This window comes from Epargyreus clarus, unplaced genomic scaffold (assembly GCF_041222505.1).
Source record: "Epargyreus clarus isolate Ecla_fem2 unplaced genomic scaffold, WU_Ecla_fem_2.2 ptg000027l, whole genome shotgun sequence".
NCBI lineage: Eukaryota > Metazoa > Arthropoda > Insecta > Lepidoptera > Hesperiidae > Epargyreus > Epargyreus clarus.
In genome coordinates, this window is record NW_027332234.1 from 9,447,957 (window position 1) to 9,461,949 (window position 13,993).

Consider the following 13,993-nt stretch of genomic DNA (forward strand, 5'->3'; position numbering starts at 1 on the left):
TCAGTTACATTATAGTTACGAGTAAGTTTCTTTTTTTGTTGAAGTATACAGAAGTGATACGATGTTTACATTTTCTAGGTCTCTGTATATGAGTGAGGTTGATTAATAATGGTGACCACTTTACACATACTAGTGCAAGTAAATATTCGGAGCTTGTAAATTTTTACATAAAATATTTATAAGCACTAGGTAGTAGATGCTTCGCAGAATAATAAGCAGTGGGAATGAAATAGCAATAATTCAGAAAAAAATTAATACGCCCGTTTCACAGCAGCCCGTTACATAATGTAATATCAAAGGAGCGTTGGATCCGAAAATTTATGTGCGTTTTTTATCTTAGAGGAATTCTGCAGGCGGGCGAGCTTTCATTTCGCTGAAAAGCGCAATTTCCCCATTCAGTGCGGCCGCCCTGAAATCGTTATAGAGCGCGTGAATTTAGCTTTTTATAAGCCACCTAGCCTAGTAGCGTTGATTGCCTGCAGTGTTAATGCTGCCTACTTATATATTTTATCGGAATGTAATGTGTATAGTGAATATCTTATATATATAAAATTCTCGTGTCACAATGTTAGTTACCGTACTCGTCCGAAACGGCTTTACCGATTTTCACCAAATTTTATATGCATATTCAGTAGGTCTGAGAATCGGCTACTATCTATTTTTCATACCCCTAAGTGATAAGGGTTGTTCACCCTTAACATTTTTTTATTTATATGGCAACACAACGTTTGCCGAGTCAGCTAGTTATATATAAGCGTATGTGTATGTATGTCCCACAGCTCAAACGCTTGACTGATATTAACATATGAGGTGTCGATGGATTCTTCTAAATTGTAAGAGAGTATGTCACTCCTACAACTTAAACGAATTAGTCAGTCTACGACTCTATGACTATGTTACCTATTTCTCTTTTCAGTTAACTTTTTTATACAGTCAGGTTTTTGTTATAATAACTACTGTTTTATTTTTATTATAGTGTATTTAAACTAGTGTAGGGTAGTTAAATGTTCATTGTTAGTATCGTGCAATAAAGGAAAGTATGGCAATTATTTTTAAATTACAAACAGGCGCTTCAAATTGATTTGTTTTTTAGATCGCGTATCACTACAATTACCGTCGTATTTGTGTCACAACAATAGTAATTAAGCAATTAATATACTTTATTTAGCGTTTAACTACCTCCCTATAGGTTCCTCCATATTTAATACCTGCTAACTGCGTCCATATACTATCCATTTGAATACATCATCATCATCATCATCAACCTATTACTGTCCCACTGCTGGGCACGGGTCTCCTCTCAGAATGAGAAGGATTAGGCCATAGTCCACCGCGCTGGCCAAGTGCGTATTGGTAGACTTCACATACCGTTGAGTTTTTTTTTTTTTTATAAATCTCTCAGGTATGCAGGTTTCCTCACGATGTTTTCCATCACCGTTTAAGCAAGTGATAATTAATTTCTAATACGCACATAAATTTGAAAATCAGAGGTGCGTGCCTGGTATTTGAACCTGGAGAATACATAAGTACATATATTTGCCTTAGATGTCCTTAGCAGTATCCGTCATGTAAGCCTAGATTTCTTACGTTGTCTATTTATCTACTTCATTGTTTGTTTAACCCATAGATTAGTAAAGGTTACTCACTCCTAACAAGAAAATGTACCCAGTTTTGAGAATTGAAATAGTTGCGTAAAAAAGTTTTGCCACGTCTCCGTGCTAAAATGTCCCTAAAATAGTTGAAATAATTATTTATTTATTATGTAAATTACGCAGTATTAGTTATTTATTCTTAAATTTTCTCTATAAATGTCTTTATTTGTCAAAAATTCAAAAAAAGAACTTACTAATAAGCCGTTTGTGGCTTCATTCAATTTCAAGGCGGCGAAGTATCTTTACTAATCTATGGTTTAATCCCAAAGAAACTTAAGTGTAATAAATGATTGGTAGCATCGTTCCTCTTCTAAATTACTACGCACCTACTGTTGTCAGTTTGTCATCAACACGCACAGCCAAGCACAATGACTAAATCAAAAGTATTAAGGTCTATCTCCGGCAACGGATTTCTAGAGACCGATAGATCGATGTACCCACCATTGCAGTACACCTCACAGTAACACATTAGTATACCAACCTAGTATCAGATGGAAGAAGCCTTATCATACGCTCACTCCGCCAACGCCCAACTCCTAATGCTGACTTCGCGTGCATTTAGATTTTCATTACAAACCAAGTCTGGCAACGATCGCCTATTTCATTACATTATTCTACTTAACGCCTAGTGGAATCGTTACGGCAACACCCATCTCATAAAGTTTAGCTTAATACGCGTCTGTTCTAGTGAAAATGTTTTATTGTGTTTGGTTTTGGGATTAACCAAAAAAGCTCAACTTCAAAGTCTTCAGATAAAGGCATTATTTGGTATTTAAAAAAGTTTTCAATACAAAATTGTTTTTTAAAGTAAAGGTTGTTTCTAACACAGCTAATTCTAACTTATTTACTAGTCTATTGATCAGCTGTTTTCAATGACCCGTATAGGCAGTGATAGTTTTTTCCAGAAATGAGTAGCAAATGAGCATGCAGTACACCTAATGGTAAGTGGCTACTGTTGCCCATAGACAGCTGTAATCAACCTCAAATAGGATTAGATTCCTACCTGAGGTCTGTTACAGATACCGTATACCTTGAGGACCAAGCTGGAATGCGTCGTCATAGTATTTTTTTTTTATAATATAGGAGTAGCAGTATGTCTCCCTTGCCACACAAACACGCATATAAATAGTAAGGGGTTGATACTGATAACCAGCTAATTATTATTTTTTAATAACTACATTTTCTTTTACTACTGAATTGTACACGTCCATCTTGTAATGTCTGCATCGCGTGTGTGCAGCTTCTTCCTACGTGTTTCTTTCCGAGCTTTTGTTCGCATTTCCGTCCGCAAACTATAGTATTTCTGTTTACCTTAAAAACATCTCTACGTTTTCATGAAAACCCTATAAAGTTTAGTAAGTTTAAAATATTAGCGCTAAAATAACTTAGATATGGTTAGGTACGTGTTTCGGAATACATTTTTTTACTATTACAAAAAAGGATGGTTTTCACTAATGAAAATAGTATACAGTAAACTTAAACTATGGTAATATAACGTTAAATATACGCACTGCAATGATGTTCTCAAACGGTATGTCTAACAATTCTATACTTCCAACATTTTACTCAATTTATTATGAATCCGTACAAAATATCAGAGTATCTGAGTGGAAGCATTAGCAATTTCCATAAATATCGTATTCGCGATACGCTATCGATCCGTGATGTGGCGCTGAGATAGATAGATACATGTACTTATATCAAATCGAACGGAGTTCGTAGTTCACGCTGTCGGCTCTTATTATAGAGATGTTCATATTTCGATGATTATCATCGACATTGAGGTATAAGTTCAATGAGCGTAAACTGATAGTAGGTTATAGTTAAAGCAAAGACATTTCAACAACACAACAACTACAAAATTAGAAATAAATGGAATAATATATTGGTTCAGTAAATAGTTTTGAAGACACTTGATAATGGCTAGGTAGATTACTTTTTACCCCGAAAATATCGACAAATCCGCTTAATAAACATGTTGTTTTTTGTTATGTGATTATGTTCTAATTTTAACAGTTATTCTATTCTCGTCTTCTGAAAATAAATATTTGAATATCTAGTAGAATCAACAATGTTGATTGGCTTTAAGCTACAATATTCAAGCAGGCTCTACATCTACGATATCGTAAGTAATACGTTACGATAATGTAATTTTACATTTACTTTTTACGGTAATATGCTTATCTCTCCCTTTGATCTGAAGAATTCTTATAATCAACATATACAGCGACACAAATAAGAGTAAAATCTCAATGAAATCAGTAGCAATATTCATTAACGTCGTATTCACGTCAAGCTTATCGATTTCTGATGTAGAATTACGCAGTGGTAAGTAAAAAATGCGAATGCCAATTGGGTCGCGTCGAGGAATCTACGTACGAGACCACAGGAACATTAATCTATGCGGTCACACGGAATTCGAAACGATAAAGTTACAGGGTGGATTGAAGCCGACGTTTTTAAAAAATCCACACTATTAGACTTTTAATTTCTTTTTATATTATTATTATTATGACAAGACTTATATTGTATCGTAACTATACTGATATTAAAATCAGGTTAGTTTAATATATATATTAAATGTCCATACGTTTAATGTATATTTTTAAAATCACTAATAATCATCTTAATTGATCAAACGTCGAAATTTTGAAATAGATAGAAATAAATTCAATACGCCTGTTAGAAGCACCAGGCTCATAACAGGCTGAGTTCGAACACTTCTTAGCCTTATAAGTTACTCTGTCGAAATCGTAAGGGAAGCAAGTGCACGATATAGTCGACGCAATTGAATCCAACCTCTAACTTTATACTACGAGGACATCGGATTTATGTAACATTAGATAAATTACAATCTTTCTCATAATTTCAGTCTGTTTTCGACATAAATGCTGCTTAACATAGTAGCACGAGCGATCGATCGGAGCAGGAAATGTTTGCCATAACACTGGGGGTGGAATATGCAGCGTTTATTATACGAGTTCCCTCACCTCCAAGTTTCTAATCACGTCAGAGCCCATAAGTGCCGACGTTATTAATTCGACGTAAACTGAATTTTCCGCTCCTACCCGTATTACGTAATTAAGTATGTAGGTACTAAGACTTTCCCAAGTCAGCTACCCGCGTCAAAGATCCACGCGGCGTAGCAAACACCAACTGACGCACAGAGGGTTCTAGGTTCAATCCTCGGTCAGGTAACTAAATATTGTATAAAGAATTCCCAGGTCTTGTTGTTTGTGTTTTCGTCTTCGTGTGTGTCCATTCCATTCGATGCAAGAATACCTAACATAGGACTATAAGCATTATTAAAAATAAATATCAGTCTCTTTAAACTCTCGTTAAGTCATAATTATCAATTTGCAACGTCATTCAGAAGACATATTATTATATTTAATATCATCATCATCAACCCATTACTGCTCGACACGGGTCGCCTTCTCAGAATGAGAAAAATTATGGTCATATTCCACTAAGGCAAGTGAGAGTTAGTAGACTTCACACACCTTTAAAAACATACTACAAAAATCCTGACATCACAATGTTATCTGTAATTATTATAATTATAGTTCACTCCAAAAGTTAGAATAATCATACATTGGGGTAGAATTTCAAGAATGGATGTAAGAAAAAAATCAAAAATAAAAACCTAATCGGCCAATATGGGTGGTCTAAATTCTTGGCTGGCTATCTCTGCTCTATATATGTTCTATTTATGCTCTTAAGACTAGCATTATAGATAAGAACGTTTACTCTGAAATAGTTTTAACTTGTCTTGCTCCATTATTTTTAAGTTAATACTATTTTATGCCATAGATGTTTATTATGGAATCTTTCGCCCCCTACTTCCACATATAAAACGTCTTGTAAAAGTAAAATATTGACGTAAAAACATAATTCTACAAAGAATCTTATACCTTTAATCCACATTTTGATTTTATTTGATTACTTTAGGTAGTTTGTACATTTTTTTTTTTTTTTTTTTTTTTTTTTTTTTTTTTTTTTTTTTTTTTTTTTTTTTTTTTTTTTTTTATAATATGAGAGTAGCAGACGAGCATGCAGTCCACCTGATGGTAAGTGGCTACTGCCGCCCATGGACATCTGTAATCAATCCCAGATAGGATTAGATATTCCTACCTGAGGTCGGCCACACATGCGCCGCTACCCCTGAGGTCTAAGCTGGAACGCCTCGGAAAAGTCTGTCTCCCTTACCACACCCTTCAAACCGGAACACAGCAGCGCCTAACACTGCTGTTATTAGGTAGAAATAGGTATGGCGGTGGTGCCGCCGGAGTCGAACCACAAAGGGTTCTACCACCTTCAAAAACCTTTTATTGGAATTTGGGTTCACTTCTTTTGATTTATGATGAAGTATCTTAATGGTCATAAATCTATTACGAATATATATTTTACAACATATTATACGAATATATATTGTACAAACACATTATATTGACATATCTATTATATTTATCGAAATAAATTTAGTCGTAATAGTCATATTACTTTCCTACGACCACACTTAAATTGACCTTGCTTATCTTTATGGTAAGATTGATTAGTTATGTTGCGTATCGTTGTAATTGAGTTGTTTAATTCCATTGTAATTTACACTTAATTCTGAACTTTTTTAATATTGTACTTTTAATCAAAAAGATACATTTTTTTATATACGAATAATATATATATTTATGTGGTATGCATGTGCGCTTTTGTTGTAACGATACTAAAATGACTATTATTGTGATATAAACAACAATATTTCAGACCATAAAAGCTCTGAAATAGACACTATCGAATAAAACCAGTCGTTGGCCTACAAATATAATTTTATTTATAACCTATATAATACTTGTAGGTCGAAACATAATTGTAACCGTTAATTCAGTTAATCACAGTAAGTTATGGCTATGTTTATGGCTCTTTAATTTGTCAAAACTATATTCTACTATTGTAATTCCGTGCAGATTTTTCTAATTGTGTAGCATAGAGAATCTTAGCTTGTTACAGAAAGGATAACAGTAAGAACGTATACTATAAAAGGCACAGTATCCACAATTCTAGGTTTTCTTATCGCTGTGCGAAATGTGTACTACTTATTTAATTTTATCAGTGAACATAACTTATAATTACCTAGTTACGGGCCCGCAGCTGTACTTGCGAGTACACGATTACGTAATTTCCATGTTTAGAGTATTCATAATTTTAGTGTTAGTGTAACCGTATTTTATTGCCATTAAAACGATAACATCAGACGTGCAATTAACATTCATCCTTCTAAGCTGCGGAAAGTATTTGTTGTTTTTGAAAATAGTCGCCCACACAGTGACTTGTGTACAATAAACCGAATTACTGGGAGAACAACGGGGAGTGTGGCAACAATGATATTTCAGTGGAGAAAAAACAAGAGGGTCGTTTGGGAATCCGGCGGGAATTCTCGTCCCGTCGTTTTGTCCGGGACGAGGATAAGTAGAAAGTACACGAGAAGCGCTCAGGACACTACCATTATACGCTATTTACATCGCCAAGCTACTGTGACGAGAGGATTTTCGTTTGCATACCATCCAATTAAGCCGCGCTTTTTGTCGTTGTATATATTGGGTCGTCTTATGTATTGGGGCAACGTTGTATTTTACATAGAAACTAGCTGACCCCGCAAACGTTGTGTTGCCATATAAATAAAGAAATGTTAAGGGTGAACAACCCTTATCACCTAGGGATATGAAAAATAGATAGTAGCCGATTCTCAGGCCTACTGAATATGCATATAAAATTTGGTGCAAATCGGTAAAGCCTTTTCGGAGGAGTACGGTAAGTAACATTGTGACACAAGAATTTTATATATAGGTTTATTTTGCGTTTAGAATAGGTATCTAAATTAAATAGTGTATTTGAACTAGTATAGTACTTATTTTATGATTCTGTTTGTTAAGGGTAACATATTTACCTCCCTTAGAAAATAGAAAATATTTAGAAAAACTTTGCGTGAAACACATAGTTTCATGCTGAGAATTAAAAATAAAACAAAGCAGGTAAAGGATTCTAGAAGAAAAAAATGTTTTACTAAAGTTCGTTATCCCTTTTCAGCTTTCCACAAACTTGTCCATTTGTACCTTCGTATTACAAAACAACTCTATTCGTACGTTCGCAGAGTTTGACATCTTATTTACAGAATAAGAAAAGTTGTTTCTTTCCTTTCCGGTATTCCTACAACACTACTGCGTGTAACTTACAATACTGTTAGGAAACTCATTGGGTAAGAAATCGAACTTTTGTACAATTTCGTAATGGTTTTATAAACAGCTCGTGGGACAACATGCTACCATTACTAGCGTCTAGACTAGAGTATTAACTACTAGACTACTAGTATAGAATTGTATTGTCCCTGTAGTTCCGGGACCAGAATAGGGCTACGGTATCCCCTGCCTGTCGTAAGAGGCGACTAAAAGGGGCTTCCGGGGTTGCGGGCGGCAAGAGTGGGAGCTCGAACTGCCCGGCTAGTGACCCCGGGAAGGACGGCGGTATGTGTGGCCGCATACCGTCGTGCCCACCAGACGGTGTGGCGAGCGTCAAGCTCACCTGAGCAGAGCCCGATGGGGCAACGCGCTAAGAGGACTCCGGTTGCGTTCCTTTGGAGATCCCGGAGTTCTCTACGCAGCGCCGAGGACGGCCACCGGGGGGGTTTTAGTGCGGTAAGAATCCCACATAACCCCGTGCCGCTCCCACGGCATAGGGTACCTTTTGAAGGTTTCCCCCTCGTAACCAAAAAAAAAAAAAAAAAAAAGTATAGAATTGTATAGAAATATTCTATACGATTGTATACGTCCACAAAAAAGGAACACATGAAAAAATATAACCTCTGCCTTTTTCAAGTCGATTCAAAAGTGGGTGTATGCACTTTTCATATGTGCGCTGAAATTACTACGTTTGGTATGCCTACAAATAAATAATACGAATATTAAAACTAATAGAGAGTTAAACTCACATATTAATCGAAAATTTTCATCATAATAACAAAAAAACAATTCAATGAGAATAAGGTTAAATGAACAATAATAATCACAATTGTAATAATTCACGTTTGTAACTTTCACGTGTATTTATTTCTTGTCTAATATTTTAGTCAAATATATATATTTATTATAGCCCGCGTCAAACTGCTAGTCCGCTCTGAATATAGAAATGAATCGCGTCGCCATAATAAATTGTGTGACTCGTGCTAATCGTGTAAATTGTATGACCCTGCTCGCAACAACTTCAGAGCGGACTAGCAGTTTGGCGCGGACTGTAATTGACTGTCAATTTTAGTGACAGTCTGTGTTCACGTATCCTAATACTGCCAAACATATTTTCCGAATGCACCCAAGAAAGGCCTTAAAACTTTCGATATATAAAAACTCAAATCACATATGACATAGAAAGGGATTAAGTAAAACAGTCGTACTATTGACCTGAAAACTAGATTTCTGATATAAAAACTGCTTGACCATGAAGCGCGTGTTACTTAAAACTGTTACAATCAACTGTTTTCAATGAACGTTTCATTGTTGTAAAACAATTACAATGACATAAAAGGCAACTTAAATTTCAAGAGACTGAACTGGATAAAGAATTAAATTATTTTATAGTTACAATTCGTTGATTGATAACGGTTAAATTGAAAAATAAAAGTTTGTAATGCTATAAAGAGCTATTCGCAAGCGTATTAATTGAATTTTCTTTTGAGTTATAAAAATTAGATGTATTTGAGACTGTTACAAGATTTTTCAAATGGATCTCGGCTGTAGAGCTCAATTTAAGTGGACGATTAAGGAATAAATCATCTGCTAAAAGCCGAGTTCAATACAAATTAGTAAGAATACTTAAATAAAAGAAGTGGACACTGCTTAAGATCTTAGCATAATGGTACCTTATCCATGTGCGTGTGCTTATATTTAAATTTATTTATGGATTTTTGTAACCTTCTATAATCTGATACAATCACATATTTTTATTTTGAGTATTGAGTAACACATTACTAGGTACATATGTAATATGCCGAACAAAATACCGCCAACGAATCATGCTATTATATACAAGTGATTGTTGTTTTAAAGGTTTCTCTTTATTTTAATCTGTCAAAATTTTCTATAAGGACAAAGTTTAACCTATTGAACGTAGGTGAAAACATGACCCACATTCAGCCTATTAGAAGGCTATAAAACTCCCGGCCACGAGTAAGTAAATTGTGTTGAAGGAAGGGAGAGCACACGTTTACTTGGTTAATTGTTGGCGCATGAGTCGGTGAAAGTTGGCCGAGCCTTCGGAAATGACTCATATTTCAACAAACGATATTCACATGTAAATTAGGGCCACGTGGGCCAATTTCAATTTTGGAATTTCTCCACAATTTTCGTTTTATAATTACGGAAATTAGCAGATTGTCGTCTGGGAATAGATCGAAAGAAGTAATCTTATAATTTTAATTCGGCAACTTAAGTTATTTATAATTAAGAACTTAACTTATTATCCACCATAATTTTAGTAGTTTTCGTGGTTGCATCTTGGCATCATCACCTACATATATTTACCTGCCATATAAAAGTTCTATTTAAAGGTCGTGTTTAGGTATGATTATAGTCCCTTGTAGTGTTCCAACATTCTGCTCAGAAACCTTAGATGGAATTCGTGTTTTATATTTATTTGCCATATTATTTTAATTAAATTATACTTTATTATTTATTAAATTATACGTTATTCTAACAAAAATTAAGATTAGTTAACACAAGGATACTAAAAATATGCCAACAATGCAAACATTACAACTACAACAAAGAAGTTGACTTGATAAGGCGACTTGACTACCCATTAAACATAGGACAATCGCCTACAAAGAATACAAATAATAAACATAATTGTTTTCCGTCAAACTAATGATGCCGTGGGAAAATCTTATTAAGATTATGTACAGTCAGCAACTTAATTGCCATTGCGTTTGCGACAACAATTCGATTATGATTGTTAATTAATTAATAGATACCTAGGTACTAAAACAAAGTACCTTGCTCCTTATTATAAATTTTACCCTTATGTTATAACGGGCTTTTTCTTTTATATTTAGTAGGTTTTTATTAATAAAGGACTTTCTAATTAGTGTCAAGAACCTTTCAGTTATCGATGACGGGTTGTATAAGTGGTCTATTGACAATTTTGACGGGGCTAGAGTGGGTATACATTGGAACTTGCGGAGAGGATATCGAGTACCCCACCTTCCCCCAAGCGTGCGCGTCGGCGAGCGGCCGCGTACCTGCCCGTGCGCCGCGATGCGCACCTCCGCTTCACCTCGCCGCGGAAACGACGGGCAGGTAGATCGCGCTTCGCCGAACCGAGCCTCGAGCTCAGTGCGCGCGTTCTCTCGCCGCCGGTGGTAGTGTCCGAGGTGCGCGGACGCACGCGCGCGAACCGCGAGCATGGTGCCTACGCCCCGTTGGTGAAGTGACATCGCAGTGCATCAACCGGCAGACGACATGTCCTGTGAAAGGAGAACGAAGGCCGCACGTTTCCTCGACCTGCGGTGAGTTCGCATCACCGCCGCACGCTTCCTGGCGCGGCGCACCGATCTTTTGTTGAATCCTCGCACAGAATGACATGTGTCCGTCTCTTTTCAACGCGCTCTACCTGCCAAAGAAACAGATGCTCGTAGTGTGTAGTGTCGTGCCCCGGTGCAAGTATTTCTCCGCCGTAAAATAGTTCCGAGATAATGTTTTGATTAAAGTGTCATTTTCTACGGAGATACTCAAGAAAATAAATAATAGTGCCATTAAGTGCAGGGCTTCGGAGGATTTTGCTGGCGGGAGGAATTACACAGTAGGTTCTAGGCCGATAGCGTTAACGTTTCAAGTACAAAGCCATTAATGTGCGACCTTGACAGACTAAGTTATGAAACTGGCGACCCGAGCACATGTAGTCTTAAAAATTTGCGTCGTGATTTCTCTTAAAATATTTAACAAGAAAATTTGTTATCAGATGCTACCAAACGATTATTGTGAAACGTTTACTTAACACCACTTGGAAATCGACAATGAAAGGATTTTCAAGTTAATCAGAATCCTTTGAACTAGAACTTGTAGCTTTTACATAAAGTTCTTATTCAACAATATGAAATACGATTTGTAAATCGGAGAGCGGTTTGTATCTGGTGGAATGCAGGTAGGGCAAGAGTGGCCCAGGCGCAGATGTGGGGCGCGGGCGCTCCCCGCCTCGCCTCCCGGCCTTGAAAGGCTCTTGACCAGGCCAGAGCCGCCGATGTCGTATTTATTGCAACCTCCACGATCCGTACCGCCGAGGTTATTGACGCCTCGAGACAACTATTCTTTTTCATCATGAGAACACCTAAGGACAAGGACGACTCTACGCCGCTAATGGTCGCCTTCTCCTTGAGCCGATCGTTCTCACGTCGATCTTATTTTAATGAATAACCACAATACATATTACGTCACTCCCTTGCTAGTTTCCGCCTTTAAAGTTTGGTAGCAACCGACGTGAGTCACACGACTAACACAATTTGTATATACTTACACCGCACAATATTTTAAGGTGGCCAGTGCCGAACTAATGTTACTGACTCAGCCACATTATACGTTAGGTGCAATGTCCTTATTACTGGCAAGAAACTGTCGCAGCGATACATAGTTCGCGTAAAGTAAGTTGATTTTTGCAGTGTCGAGCATATCTATAAATATACCCGTCAAGCAGGCGCAGACATACTCGTAGGATCGATGCCCAGCCAACCCTAGGTGAAGGCCGATTGTTGTGGTTCCTCGCCCTTTGCCTACAGTCTACAGCATCCCATTGACATCTGGATTACTCTACCTTGTTTATACTTATTCATTACTTGCGTTTTATACATGTATTAAGCCGATTATAAATGTAAATGTTAAGTCCTTTTACAGTTTTCAAAATGCATTAAAATTCAATCAATTTGTAGATCACAATTTAAATTTTAAAATCGGGACTATTGTGACCTAGTGTGTGCTCACAATGTACCATATGGCGACGAGATCGACACATTACAAAGCGAATGAGGCCGGCATATGTTGCCGCTTTCACTCCCTACATCACAATCGTTGTTACGTACTTTACATGTACAGAAAATGTTGTGACAACTTCGAATTGCACATTTGTATTCATCTTTATGTCGTATGATGTTTAAAGATATAAGCTAGAAATGCTGGAACTGGTCAGCTCATTAGTCAGATATTGTGATAAAGCGCTGTGTATAAGCAGTAAACAATGATTACCTGTACAATTACTGGACAAACAGTTTTGCTTTGCTCAGTCCGCACGTCACTCGCAGTGGCGCATAGAATTTAATACATTACCTACTTTGAAAATGTATCTTTTGTTAAAATATAATAAGCAACTGCTTTGCATAGTGTGCGAGCTTGTTTACTTAATTAAAATTAAGAATAAAGAGCAGCGCATGCAGCAACACGCTCAGCCGAGGGTAGTTTTGCCAGCAGCTGGTAACCCCAGTGAGTCACGTCCTGTATTTGTGCCCCACCGTGGGCCGGGGTGCGTGTCATTGACCCCACTAGCAGCCCCATTCGGCTCACACATACGCCACACAATTTATCCTTTGCCCTTTGTGTTCTATTTTATTTATAGCTTTTTATTCATATAGTGCGACTAGCATTTTGCACGCTCCCGGATTATTGTCTTTTTTCAATACGCGTCGCATACTGCGCTCGTAACGTTTTTGTCTGTGAAAGTTATTATATTAGCAAATCCTCTTTATCTATTGAAGATTGTTGTCATTGCTTCCTTGTTTAAGATTCCTTTCCTTGTTTGCCAAGCCAAAGGTTTACAATCGAAGTGGTTTATTCAAACTACATTTATAACGACATAATAAGGTTTCGAAACAAAAAAATAATAATAACTAGGCAGTTAATTAACTCACATGGCGTTAAGTTTTTTCTCATTACGTTGATGAATGAAATGAAAGGGAGCTTGTTACCCAGCTTCACGTTAAAACTATCTATTAATTGAGTTTATTTAAGTGATACTTTTTATTATTAATTGCACTTTCGGTCTTTGTTTCCATTCATATCTTTTTATTACTGGTACTTAGATATTATATTTCATATAGAAAGTGTTAGGTATAACTATGGAAAAAAATCCTACTTTACCAAACAGTTTGCAAATCCTAGCAAATGTTATAAATAAAACTGACTAATCTGGATATCCCTGTTTAACACGAGTAAACTTATTACGTACTTATTTGTCGCACCATTCTTATATAATATGATATAATGTTTGCCAATCATGCTTTACACGGTGGTGTGGTGTCGAAAGTTGTTACCACC

The 13,993-nt window shown here is 36.5% G+C and overlaps 1 protein-coding gene across 10 annotated transcripts in view; it reads left to right on the plus strand.

Annotated features, from left to right (window-relative positions):
- The window catches only part of gus (splA/ryanodine receptor domain and SOCS box containing gustavus), a 105,990-nt gene that overhangs the window by 61,366 nt on the left and 30,631 nt on the right, over positions 1-13,993 (plus strand). Inside the window, exon 1 of one of the 10 annotated variants that reach the window (XM_073088451.1) lies at positions 11,019-11,202. The exons of 8 other annotated variants lie outside the window; for them this stretch is intronic. In XM_073088451.1, coding sequence (XP_072944552.1) covers positions 11,156-11,202 — 47 coding nt within the window. In that variant the 5' untranslated portion in view covers positions 11,019-11,155. Of the gene's footprint in view, positions 1-11,018; positions 11,203-11,304; positions 11,496-13,993 lie in introns of those variants that run through there. One more of the 10 variants, XM_073088456.1, reaches the window with a different exon arrangement.